The sequence below is a fragment of the Mustela nigripes genome, chromosome 2, assembly GCF_022355385.1.
Source record: "Mustela nigripes isolate SB6536 chromosome 2, MUSNIG.SB6536, whole genome shotgun sequence".
Lineage (NCBI taxonomy): Eukaryota > Metazoa > Chordata > Mammalia > Carnivora > Mustelidae > Mustela > Mustela nigripes.
The window spans coordinates 150,110,370-150,123,903 of record NC_081558.1 but is presented as its reverse complement, the minus strand read 5'-3'; the positions used below and the strand labels follow the sequence as shown (position 1 = coordinate 150,123,903).

The window sequence follows — 13,534 nt, the reverse complement described above, 5'->3', positions numbered from 1 at the left end:
GTGCCTGCTTTGGGCTCAGGTCATGGTCCTTGGGTCCTGGGATGGAGCCCCTCTTTGGGCTCCCTGCTCAGCAGGAAGCCTGCTTCTCCCTTCGCCCTCTCCCTGCTCTTGCGTATTTTCCTTCATTCTCTCACACTTTTTCTCTAAAAATAAACAAGATATTAAAAAAATGAATGAACTAATTAATGAATGACCAGAGCTTTCATGGACAGAACCTTCAACTTGCTGAGTTTGGGTCTCATACGTGCCCCTTGGGAAGAGAAGAGGAATACTTTGGTCGAAGTTCCCACAAAAGCCACATTCGATGGGGTGGGGTTGTTCAGACGCTGTTCCCAAAGGAAGGGAGAAGGGATGGAGTCAAGCAGAACCCAGAAGGATGCCCTATATAGGTAGCAGGGAAATGGCTGGTGGACTTGAGGAGGTAGTGTCACTAGCTGTGGCAGGGGACATCGCTTTGTCCAGTTAGCTTGTCCCTGATGTCTGGAAGGAAACACTGCTAGAAGAAACTCCAAGGCTTTGTTCGCCAATCTTGTCTTTATTCCCACACTCACTTAGATTTGCTCTGCTAGTATTCTATTTAGGAGTTTGATGTGTATATCAAGCGATGAAAAGGACCCATTTCCTCCTCTGAAATTCCCTTCTAGTTATTTTCCCCTTAGAATGAATTGGAGGGAAGTCTTCACTCTTTTTCTGTTCTCTGGAAGAGTTTGTGTAGGATAGAAATTATTTAGCTCTTGAAAATCTGTTAGAAAATCTGATAAAGCCCTCTGGGCCTGTTGGTTTTCTTATGGAAAGAGTTTAAATGACTGCTTCATTTCCTTAATAATCATAAGAATATTGAGGCTATTTCTTTTTTTGACAATTAAGGCAAGTGTGGTTTTTTTTTTTTGAACTTAACCATTTCATTAAAATTTTTAAACTAAATTAAGTAGAATGGTTATCTCTGGAGATTTGGGGCTCTGTAAAGGGCTCATGAGTATTCATTATGTTATTTAAAGTCGTATAAAATAGAAAAGGGCTACCCTTGGACTAATGATGGTATGTTTTCAATCAAGAGTATGATTAATCCAATTCTGTGTGCTTAAGCTCCATTGAAAATGCATATTTGTTGAAAACCTGAGTGAGTCAATCTTTCTTGCCAGGGACAGATATATTTCCTAAAGATGAATCTCGCAGGGTCCCCCATGACACTGACGGGCTGGGCTGGAAACTATCCAGATAACCCAGCCTTATATTTTTTCCCAATCCTGATCATGGAGGAAGGTCTTAGAAGATTTCTCTGCCTTACTACACAGGTGGGGTACTGGGCCCACAGCACCCCTGGTTGTTAGGCCCCTATTTGTCTAGGATTAGGCAAAGGTCACAGCAAGTTTCTATTAATGGTTCCTTTCCACATCACAGGCACCAAAGAAAAGGCTAAAGGAGCATTCTGGCACAGACTGCATTGCAGCGAACTAAGCAACAAACTGAATGAAGGACAACCCTGTGGCATGACCGGCTCCCCTGCCAATGAAATTATTATGTGACTTATTGTATGTCTGGGACGTTCCTATGCAAAAAAGGATAAATGGGTTAAAGTGAAAAGAATTTCTGAACAAATGTGGGCAGGAAGACATTATCAAGTCCTAGGATGTCATTAGTTGTAACAAAGTTTGGACTTAATCATGACACCGTGCCAATTGGTAAAATATTTGCAAGCCAGGAGAGGGTGGAGATGCCGGAAGCTGGTAATTTATGCCAGCTGAGCGCTCACTGTGGGGATGTATGGCAAATGGATTTACTAGTTTGTCAACTCTAGTAAAGTGTTAGGAAATTGCAATAAAATTGTTTCTATGCAAACAATTGTTTAAGAAAGGGTCTTACATCAAATAATTGCAATTCATGGTGCTTTCTGAGTAACCACAAAGCCAGAGACTAAATTAAAAATACTAGAAATTATTTTCCTTGGAATCATGCTGAATATTAAGATTGAGATTTTTCTTGCTTCCACAGCTCCCTTTCTTCCATCAGTCTTTTAACAAGCCAGTATCACTTATTTTGTGTGTGTGTGTGTGTGTGTGTGTTGGGGGGAAAGATAGGGGGAAGAAGGGAGAGGGACTTTTGAGACATCAGGGGAAGGGAGGTAGGTGGATCCAGAAATGGAGAGGTGGGAAGTCACTCAATTCTACCACCTTCCTCTGTAAACCGGGTCTGAAGACGATGCTCGGACCTGCTCTGAGGGGTGATGCGCTTGCGACTTGAGAAAGCGCCACCTAAACTCCACTCTGCCTCCTCCTATTTGCATAAAACGGGTCCTAGAAACACCCCAGCCTTATGCTTTATCAGAACCACAGAGGGAGTAATTATCTGAACTTACTCCCGGCGTGGTGGATTTTTTTCTGGAAAACGGGGTTTAGTCAAGTTCTTTGAACATTTTTCTCCTGAAAACCCGCGGGAGTTAAGTCACTTCCCAGAAGTCCTTGCGCTCTTAAGATTCTTTAAAACTCAGTGAGGAATAAGAGCGCAAACGGCAACATTTTAAATTTAGGATCCTCTGGCTGAGAGAAGGTACCCAAAATAGTACAAATAGAATTTTGTAGTAACTGCGTCAAACTTCCAAAAACTTCATGAGCAGGAGGCAACAGAACGCCTCCAGGAGATCAGCGCTCTGTTTCCCTGCAGCCCGTGAACTTCAGGACCCCTACGGATTCGCCGCAACTTAGGCACAGCCTCCAATGGGGTTAAATCATCTGAACATATGCCACCCAATCACCGCTGAATTACCGGATGCTATTATAAGTGTCCCCATTTTACGGATGCAGTTGAGGGTATGGCTTAGTTGCCTTTGGTTCTCTTGATAGCTAGAGAGAAAGCGCGAGCGAGCGAGCGATTTTTCATCTTTTTAAAAAGAACTTTAACTTAAACCAACTCAAAATGAGTTTTTACTTCCAACGACCGTGTTTCCTTTGGTCAAATCACGTGAACTCATCTGTAAAAGCAAGAAGCAAGACAAGTATTTTACTGTAAACTGGGACAACAGAGTCATTCCCCGACCCCCATCAGCCCAGTTCCTGAGCACTGGGTCACAGCGGACGCATCACTACGAGCGGAGGCCAGGAGAGCATCTGCGGGGGGCGTAGTGAACCCCAAGCTGTCCTATCCGTCGGTGGGGTAAAGCGGGGGAAGGCGCCCCGCCTGCACACAACTCCGGAAAACTGATGCGTCTTCTTTGACCCCGGGGCCAGAAAGATTTATTACTTCCTCGCTGAGGGAGAAGCCCCAGAGCAGCTGGAACGCGTGAGCCGGGAGTAGAAAGCCTGCAAGCGGCGCTCGGCATCCTCGGAGCCGGGCGAGTCCTCGGTTCCCGGAGGGGCGGGCGGTGCCGACGCCCAGGGCGAAGAGCGGAGTAGGAGGCCGCTTGGGGATTTCTGCCCTAACTTTATCACCAACTCCTTCTGAAAGCAAAAACGGGCGCCTAAGCCCCGCAGCCTCAAGGAGACTCCAAGTTTCTCAGAGCCCCGGGCTCCCCCATCTCTCCGCACCCCGCTTCCGCGCCCAGGCGCTTTGGGACGGACTGCTACAGCCTCGGTCGTGGAGTTGGCTGCCCGAGCGTCGTCGCGGTGAATCGAGCCCCGCATCTCCTGTCCCCGAGGCGGCGGCGGCGGCGGCGGCTGGAGCCCGGCTCTGCGAGGGGGGCGGGCACGGGACGGGCGGAGGAGGAGGGCAGCGCGGCGAAGGGGAGGAGCCGCAGGGACGGACGGCCGCGCGCACCAACCCGGAGCAGGCTGGCAGCAGCCGCGCAGAGGCTGGCCCGAGCGCGTTGCAGCCGCTCCGCGTAGGGAGAGTCGGGTAGCAGCATCCTCCCGGGCGCTGCTTTCGCACGGCAGCGGCTGGGGCTCCCTCTGCCGCGATACCTCGTTGGCCAGAAGCGGCTAGTGCCGCGGGGGAGGGGGGGGGGCGGGCCGGCTAGGGAGCGCTGCAGACTCCGTCTCCTTGGCCGATTGTTGTGTGTGTAGGGTCCTCCCGGGCCAGTAGGAGGCTGCGGAGCGGCGGGCGCTGCCGGCTATGCCGGCCCGGGCATCCTCCGAGTGATGGAAGAAGCAGCGGCTGCCGCTGCAGGGTCGCGCTGCACCCCATCCACCGTCGCCAGAGAGATGGGAAGATTCCGGGCGCGGAGGCCGAGAGCGAGAAAGGCGGAGCCGCTTTGCCGGGAGCTGGGTCCTGTGTAAGCCCCCTCCCCCAGCCGGCTTCGCCCCCCGGAGCGAGGAAGGAAGCTGTGGTCTCGTGAGGGCGGCGGAGGCACCGCTGGAGCTGGGCATGCTAGGCTCAGCAGAGCGCGGAGCAGGGTTCCAGGCCCGGTGAAAGTTTCCCTTCCCGAGCCGCAGGGCGCCCGCTGCCCGGAAACTATCCAGGGCTTGGACTACCGAGTCCTGCGGCCCCCTCTAAGGCGCGGGGACTCCCGGGCAAGACCGTGCGCGAGAAATCGAGGAACGAGTGACAGCGGGACAGACCAGCCGGCCGTGATCCCGGGCGGCTCCGGGGCGCGCCCGCGGCACCAGGTGAGCGGGGGGAGCCCGGCAGACCCGCGGGTGGGCGTTACTTCGGTGGAGGAGGCGGATGTGGAGGAGGATTGGGGCGCATCGGCTTACTCCGCTTCTCCCTCGCAGGTCTTTCTCGGAGCCGCTGCCATGGGAGAGCCAGCCTTGGGCGTCGGGGACCAGCCGCCACTGCTGCCGCGTCCGCCTCGGAGCCGCGGCCCCAGTCTCCGCGCCCGAAGTCGGCCCGCTGAGTCCCCCTCTTGGGCTGCAGGGCCGCCTCCGCCGCGCCGCCGGCCCCGGCTGTGCCTGTGATGAGCCGCAGCCCGCCGCGAGCCCTGCCCCCGGGCGCGCCCCCCCGGTTGCTCCCGGCTGCTCCTGCGGCCGCGCCGCGCGCCCTGCTCCCGCCGTGGCCCAGGCGCCCGGGCCGTCGCTGGCCCGCGTCCCCGCTCGGAATGAAGGTGTTCCGCAGGAAGGCGCTGGTGCTGTGCGCGGGCTATGCGCTGCTGCTGGTGCTCACCATGCTCAACCTCCTGGACTACAAGTGGCACAAGGAGCCGCTGCAGCAATGCAGCCCCGACGGGCCGCTGGGTGCCGCGGCGGGGGCGGCTGGGGGCGGCTGGGCGCGCCCGGGGCCGCCTCCGGCTGTGCAGCCCCACACACACACCCGCTTGGACCTTCGTACTCCGTACCGCCCTCCTGCAGCCGCAGCCGTCGGGGTGGCCCCAGCCGCCGCCGCAGCAGCAGGAGGAGCGGGGGCCGTGGCACCTCCTCGCAATGGCACTCGGGGCACCGGGGGTGGCGGAGAAAAGAGGCAGTTGGTGTATGTGTTCACCACGTGGCGCTCGGGCTCGTCTTTCTTCGGTGAGCTCTTCAACCAGAACCCCGAGGTGTTCTTTCTCTACGAGCCAGTGTGGCATGTGTGGCAAAAACTGTACCCAGGGGACGCTGTTTCTCTGCAAGGGGCTGCGCGGGACATGCTGAGCGCTCTCTATCGCTGCGACCTCTCGGTCTTCCAGCTGTATAGCCCCGCGGGCAGCGGAGGGCGCAACCTCACCACGCTGGGCATTTTTGGGGCAGCCACCAACAAGGTGGTGTGCTCCTCGCCGCTGTGTCCCGCCTACCGCAAGGAGATCGTGGGGCTGGTGGATGACCGCGTGTGCAAGAAGTGCCCGCCGCAGCGCCTGGCACGCTTTGAGGAGGAGTGCCGCAAGTACCGCACGCTGGTCATCAAGGGCGTGCGTGTCTTCGACGTGGCCGTGTTGGCGCCCCTGCTGCGCGACCCGGCCCTGGACCTCAAGGTCATCCACCTAGTGCGCGATCCGCGTGCTGTGGCCAGCTCACGCATCCGCTCGCGCCACGGGCTCATCCGCGAGAGCCTTCAGGTGGTGCGCAGCCGGGACCCGCGAGCCCACCGCATGCCCTTCCTGGAGGCGGCTGGCCACAAGCTGGGCGTCAAGAAGGAGGGCGTGGGCGGCCCGGCGGACTACCACGCGCTTGGCGCTATGGAGGTCATCTGCAACAGCATGGCCAAGACACTCCAGACGGCCCTGCAGCCCCCTGACTGGCTGCAAGGCCACTATCTGGTCGTGCGGTACGAGGACCTGGTGGGAGACCCCGTCAAGACCCTACGGAGGGTGTACGACTTTGTGGGGCTGCTGGTGAGCCCCGAAATGGAACAGTTTGCCCTCAACATGACCAGCGGCTCAGGCTCCTCCTCTAAGCCTTTCGTGGTGTCCGCACGGAACGCCACGCAGGCCGCCAACGCCTGGCGGACGGCCCTCACCTTCCAGCAGATCAAACAGGTGGAGGAGTTTTGCTACCAGCCCATGGCCGTGCTGGGCTATGAGCGGGTCAATAGCCCCGAGGAGGTCAAAGACCTCAGTAAGACCCTGCTCCGGAAGCCCCGGCTCTGAGAGGGTTTCCTGGGAGAGCTGACTCCCGGTGGAGACGCCCACAGGAGGACTGTGGTGTATTTAAACAAAAACAGCCCAGACCCAAACTGAGGAAGCCCACATATTCTATTATAGATATATAATATAAATAACCACACAGGCACTTGCTGTCAATGTTTTGAGTCATTGAATTTCAAGGAACAGCCACAATATACACACATCTCAGCAAAGGCAAGACTTGAAAGTTCTGACCAGCTCCCCCACCCCCTCTCCCCTGCCTCTTCTCCCTTCCTTTCCCCCCCCTTTCCTACCCTCTCTCATACCTGCCTTCCCTTTTGAAGTGGGATGTTGATTAAATCAAGATCCAGTAACTTAAATCTTGTTTACAAAATTTTCGTGGTATCTGTGAACATGTAAAAGAGTAATTTGGTTGTGAGGGGTGGGGGTGGAGAAAGGGGAAGTTGTCCAGGAGCGCAGAGCTCCTTTGGGCATGATAAACCGAGGAGGCATTCTTCTAAAAGTAGACTTGTGTAAAAAGCAAAGGTTCTACGTGAGTATTAATAAAAAAGATAATAAATAATATTCTTTTTAATATTTGCCTCCATTACTTTGGATTGACCTGTGCTACTTCTCTTGTGTAGCTTCAGACTTTGCTTCCCCTCCCCCCACCTCCTCTCCCCATTCTGTTTCCTAGAAAACTGCTAGGATGGGTGGGAACAGCTTCTGACTCCTTGATAAGAACCTTTGAGTAGTTTTCTCACATGTAAATCACAGCCTGTCAGGTGAGCAGTAGTGGGGACCAAGCAGGGCGGTGGAGGGAAAACTCACACTACTTTCCTGTTTCACTTTGAGCACAGAAAGGAAGAAGCAGCCCTTGGGGCTTTGAAGGCATTCGGTTTTGATTACTGTTCAGTTAAGACTGGCAACCTTGAAGCAAAGACATGTTTTGGTTCTGAGGTTAGTTCAGAAAAAGGACTTTTTTTTTTTTTTTTTTTTTTTTTAAAGAATATAAGTAAGATTTCTGAGGATTAAAACACAGACCTCAGAAATCAGCATGAATGTATTGTTGATGATAGCAGCAACTTCTTTGGTTAGAAAAATAATAAGTATATGTGTCTGGAGTGTTCTTCTGCCTGTGACCCAGTAAATGGAGGCATTTGAAAAGGGAAGTTTCACCTGAGAGCTAGAAGGGCACTCACAGGCTTTTCCTTTTCTTTCTTGGTTCCCATTCAAATCAGTGCAAAACAGAATGTGAATTGGTTGTGGCTTACGTGGGATGCCCACGAGGGTGCATTACTTTTCCTGACTGTGTTTCCTAAAAGTAAAATTGCAAAGAAGCTATAACATGTTGCAGACAGCATAAGGCTTCAGTCAAGAGCTCCTTTTAGATACGAAAATGAATTCTGGGAAAGAGGAAATGAAAATGAATTATGAGTAAGTGTGTTGGATTTTGAGATTTGGTATTTTCCAGGGAGAAAACCATGCCAGTTTTCCTGCAACAGTGATGGTGTGCTGCTGTCCTGAGATTTCGACTGAAGCATTCTGTATTACAGTACGAAGTTTTAAACCCTAAGTAAGGAATGAGAGACAGTGTAGTTATATATTTCATTAGAGATGGTACGAGTTTGAGATCATCATGACTTTATTTTGCTATAATTTATTGTGAAATCTCTGCAGGCCAAGCTGTGTTGGCTAAACGCGAAGGATCTGAAGGAAAATATGATGAAAAATAATATGTACATGGGAAAGATTTTAACACAGGTGATTCTTAAGTATAATTTTCATTACAATGTGAAATCTAACTGCACTGTTGAGAGTTCAAGATAAAGAAGCACAGAAGTTAGAAAAACAGAGTTGTGTTTAGCAATGGATTTTATAACGTACTCTAGAATGACTAGTTCTTAATTTCCTAAAATAGTTTGTAGTATTGTGTTGTTTAAATCAGACGACAGCTATGACACATGGATCATGTTTTCTATGCTATTTTCACGGTAGCGCCTCTGCCCAAATCATTGGCAGCAACAGAATATTTGCAATAGCTTTCATTGAAGAATACTAAAATTAAGTGAACAAAATAAATATTAATGTCAGACAACTATAGGTGAAACAGGTTTAACAGGGAATCAAGACTGCATCATTAAAAGGCAACCATTCTGAATAAAAAAACACGGGAAAACAGACTTCATGTGGCATTAGAATCAGCTCTTATCACTTGATCACAGTAAAATTCATGCTTCGTTTTTGAGTGAAGGATTTTTTAAACAGTGGAATTCATTCTTCTCTCAGTATATCTAAGGACTTGGTGTTAAAGTTGAATGTCGATGTGTTTGGATCTTGTATCTAAAAAAAAAAAAAAAAAAACCAAAACAAACAAACAAACAAACAAACAAACAAAAAACCCTGGATGCCACGTGGGGCCCTGGCAGCCGGCAGAGCACTCACGGCCTCCGCTCAGATGACATTCTAAGCATCAACACCATTTGTCCCCTGGTGGTGTTTGAACAGGGTTTCTGCCCAATACCCTTGTTTGTAGCAGATGCTTGCTCTGCACTCTGCCGCTCTGTAATTGGAAAAGGTGAATTGTGGCTCCTGGAGATTTGTACCTAGCTGCATTCTAGGAAAGCAAGACAGGTGTAGTTACCACCAACGGCCGAGACAGTCCTATCAGTGACATTCAGCTTCCACGGATTGGATAGCTTTTTTGGCATTCATAAGCTCCTGTCAGCCCCCAGTGCAAGCAGACCTGGGCCCCGGCAAACTGCACCCGAGACTGTGACTGTTTCTGAGGCAGCGGCTGTAAAGCGATGCTTTCCCATGTCCCAGCTTGGCAGAATGTCCATCAGCAGGAGGAAATATTCTTCAGAGCAGGTTATCTGAGTGATTTTTATTTTCAAATTCAGCTCAGCTGATAGCACGCCTGACTGCCCCCTTTGACTTTGGAATGCCTTTGTTAATTAGAAAGCTCTATTTATAAAACGTAGTCTACCTGGTGCATCTAGTCAACAAATAAGAGTTTGGAACAAGGCAGTGGCACTGGCTGGGTGCTTGAATTTCAGGGAGCTCAGAGGCACTCAAAGGCCTCATTCAGACTGACCCGTGGGCACCTTTGCAAGCAGGGACTGGGGCAAATCCTGTACCCTTCAGTGTCCACAGCGTAGTGAGTCCTTGATAAACGCTTGGTAAGTAAGTGAATGAAGTAGTGAACTGTCAAAATTTTAAAGCGCTCAGAAGGGAAAGAGTGAAAGAATGTGTTCCCTGTTTGGAGAAATTGCTAGGCTGTTTACCGAAGTTTGCTGGAGGAAGGGGGCCTTAGACTCTGTTTCGATGTGGGGAGCGGGCAACAGGAACGTCTTCAAGGTTTCCTGAGTGCCCGGGTATAGGCTAATATTTCCCACAGAGGAATTAGAAACAAAAATTCAGAGTTTCTGAATGTGGAGAAGTAAAAATTTCTAGATGAGGGATTTGACATTCATTACTTGTTTTCCCAATTGTCGGAACAAGAGAATGGAGGGTCAAAGCTAGCTGTGGAACAAATGCTGCCTTGGTACCTAAGGGAGGGCTGTACCGTTGTCATATTTATTATTTTGAGTGCTTTGAATGAGCCGTTAAATGGACCACGAGGTGGATTTCACCCAGGCAGAGGAATAGTTATTTTTCAGGAAGTTCGGCCTCTTGTGGATGCTGAATGAGACAATGGTAGCCTGTCCCCAAGCATCCCTGCCTGGCTCTGGCCAGTCCTGTCCAGGATTTTTGTTGTGTACGGTGTAGTTGCGGCTGGATTATGCTGTCGGTTTGAAATTAATGTGAATCTGAGAGAGGCTGTTAATGAATATTCCCCGGGTCTCAGCAATGAAATAAAGATCATGTTTGAAACCTTGTCTCTAGAGATGACTTCAGAAAGACCAAGAGGGAAATAAAAAGGCACATCTTATCTGTAGCTGTGAAGAAGGCTGAGTTGTCACTACCACCCTCCGCCACCTGTCTTCCCTCCCTCCTCACGACAACACCCCCCACCCCCCGCACCCCCGCCGCATGCATCCACCCAGATCCTGCGCTGTCTTCAAGTCTGGAAAACAGAATGTTTTAATGCCTGTGGGGAGGGATACTTTTGATTTCAGACCTCGGGAGAGTAAGTGCCGATGAGTCTATCACAGCCTATGACAGTTCTGTGTCAAGATCCAGTGTGGACAGGCAGTAAATGACAATCGCGATGTAAGGAATGGCCTGAGCTGTGTGAGGGGATGGCTTGAGGTAAACGTGCCATTTACAGACCCCTTTGTCACTCACCTTGAGGCTGTTCAAAACTGTCACAGGAAGAACATAATGTGCTCATATCCTTTCCCTCCTTTCTGGACATCCCAGCTGCTACTTTTGCAGTTCAAGTTCACAGCCAATGGGCTGCTTGGGTACAGGATCTCGTACAAGTGTTTAATAATTGAATTACAGGGCTTGACTTTTATTACGGCTGATGCAATTCTGCACACCCTTAATCAAATTATGCTAAGGAAACTGTTAAATCCTGAATAACATGTTAAGTTTATAGAATGGGAAACTTTACAAACCAGGGTTTGGAGGAGGTATTGTTTGTAAACTTGAAGGAGCCTTGAAGGAGTAGGAGCCTATCTGCAGACTTGGCGGGATGATAAAGAATGATCGAGTATGGCCAAGGCCAAGCTTAACTTTTGGTCGAACCGGTTATCTGTAATCAGATGTCAAAAATTGTCTGGGGGCTGCTCGAGCTTTGCAGGTTTGTGATAGTCACCCTGCCACGTGAATGACGATTGAAAGTGATCAAAGTGACTCCCATCTTGAGTGTCTAGGCAGGGCTTGACAGAAACGCACCTCTTAGACAGGACCAGCTATGTAATTTGTGGAGCTCAGTGCAAAATGAAAGGGTGGAACCCCTTGTTAAAAAACCTTTTAACCTTTCAATTCTGCAATAGCAAAGAGTTAAGCCAAGCATATCGTCCTTCTGTGCGTGGGGCCAGCCCGCTGTACAGGTTGTATGCCGTGGAGGTGCTCCCGGATCCGTGTGTGGGGACTGAAATGCCAAACGAGGGGAGAGAGCAGATAATGGTGACCCGCAAGTTCCTGAGAAGTTATTGTGTGAACCGTAATTAACGCGGAGATATCCTAGCCAGACAAATGCGCTTCGAGCGATGGAATTCTAAGGAGGTGCACAGACACAGGACACGTGATCCTTAGGAACTGCAGCAAGTGATGAACAAGCCCCTCTGAGTCATCAGTTGGGCTTGAGAATACTTGAGACGGAGTGTTCTCAGGACTGGTCAGGCGCAAGACAGCTTGTGTTGTTGTGGGAATCCTTAGAAGAACAGGTTATTCGTCTTCCATGAGGATGGCGGGCATGCCCTCCTTGTCCTTGGCAGGTGGATACTGGTGAGTCCCGCTAACGACCATGTTCCCTTCCTTCTGGAACTATCGTGGGACTCTGTATTTGCTTTGTGTATAGTAGAGAGGGAAAGTTTACGTATGGAAGAGCAGAAGGTCAAGTCACAATAAACTCAAGTGCAAGATGTCACTAAGCCAACTGGTATACCTCCTCATTGTGCTAAGTATAGTTGGCTACGTTTATTTTTATAATAGTTGTGATACATCCCATTTTCCTCCGGGTAGCAGTTCTCCACTCTCTTCACCTCCTGCCTCCCATTTCTTCTCTGCTTTGTGAATTCCTACTTATTATTGAAGATCCTGGATCTTTCTGAAGGTTTTATTTATTGGCCCTGCTCTAAGATGCAGAAGTGTCTTTCTGTCCCCTCCTTCCCCTACCGCCATGAGCATGGATCTATCGGAGGGAGCCAGGGCAGACCGAGACTTGTTGTTCATAGCCTACTTCCTCTCCTAGTCTAGGTTTTTCAGTATCTCTTGTGTGTGTGTGTGTGTATCTCCCCAGCACTGAAGCTGTGTCTTGCTCACAGGTCTGTAGTAAGTGAGTGTGAAATAGAAGACGTGGCCCAAGAAGACAGAGCAGAAGGGATTGAGGGGCAGACACTTTGTTCAAGAGACTTTAGAATAGTATGCAACATTCCACAATGGCTTGAACTCTTCATATGTGTGGCATCCAGAAGCTGAAAAAGAAGGCAAGTTAATACCGACAAAAGGAACATACCAAATCATGCAGATGGAAGGCCTCCAATGTGATCCTTCCTTGTTAGTGTTTGAAACAGAGAAACAATAATGGAGCCCTGCCCCACCAAAGAAAAGTAACAACTGAATTGCAGTCCAACAGAAATGAGACAATGTTTAAAGAGCCCACTAGGAAAATGTGTTATTGTAAAGGAGGCTGAGGCTGTGTATTTGTGTGTGTGTGTATGTGTGTATTAAAGATTTTTAAAAAATTTATTTATTTGACAGAGATCACAAGTAGGCAGAGAGGCAGGCAGTGGGGCGGGGAAATAGGCTCCCCGCTGAGCAGAGAGCCTGATGCAGGGCTCAATCCCAGGACGCTGAGACCATGACCTGAGCTGAAGGCAGAGGCTTAACCCACTGAGCCACGCAGGTGCCCCATGTATATTTGTTTTTGACGTGTGGAGCTTACCTCCGCTGTGATTCTCTTTTAACCTTTCCAGGGACTGGAAGTTTTCAAGAAACAACATGGAGGTCTAAATATTCCATTTCCATTTTCAGATGTCCCAGTTATTCTGGCAAACTCTTATTCTCTCTAGGGCCAAATGAGCTCCTGGGAGGAATTAAGACATTTGATGTTCTCATATTGGTGTTCAGTATCTTTAGATGAAGGAGGGTATTATGTTATTCCCTTTTCAAAGAAAAATAGAAATGAAACACATTTTCTTTCTGAAACAACACCATTCACATTTATAGCTTTTAGCCCTGTTATTTAACCAGCCCTACTTGCTAGTGAGACCAGTATCCTTCCCAGGACGTGAGTTCCAAGTACACTTTATTTAGGTTAAGTCTTTGTTGCACATGGTTTTTCATTTATATTTGCACACTCCCCAAGTGCCTTCTTGATGTGCTGTGCTCTTTATAACTTGCTCTCACCATTTTAATTTCACTTTCAAGTGCTGTAAGTAGCAGTAACGATGGTAATAATCACAACACCATCATTTACCCTTTGTAGGTCATTTGTTATTTGCCAGTCACTGT

General features: G+C 49.7%; 1 protein-coding gene across 1 annotated transcript; it reads left to right on the top strand.

Annotated features, from left to right (window-relative positions):
• Positions 1-3,899: 3,899 nt before the first annotated feature.
• On the top strand, positions 3,900-10,287 carry CHST2 (carbohydrate sulfotransferase 2). The gene is made up of 2 exons (XM_059391791.1): positions 3,900-4,538; positions 4,647-10,287. Exon 2 carries the CDS (start codon positions 4,829-4,831, stop codon positions 6,428-6,430), a length of 1,602 nt encoding a protein of 533 aa, XP_059247774.1. The 5' UTR covers positions 3,900-4,538; positions 4,647-4,828; the 3' UTR covers positions 6,431-10,287.
• The last annotated feature ends 3,247 nt before the right edge of the window (positions 10,288-13,534 follow it).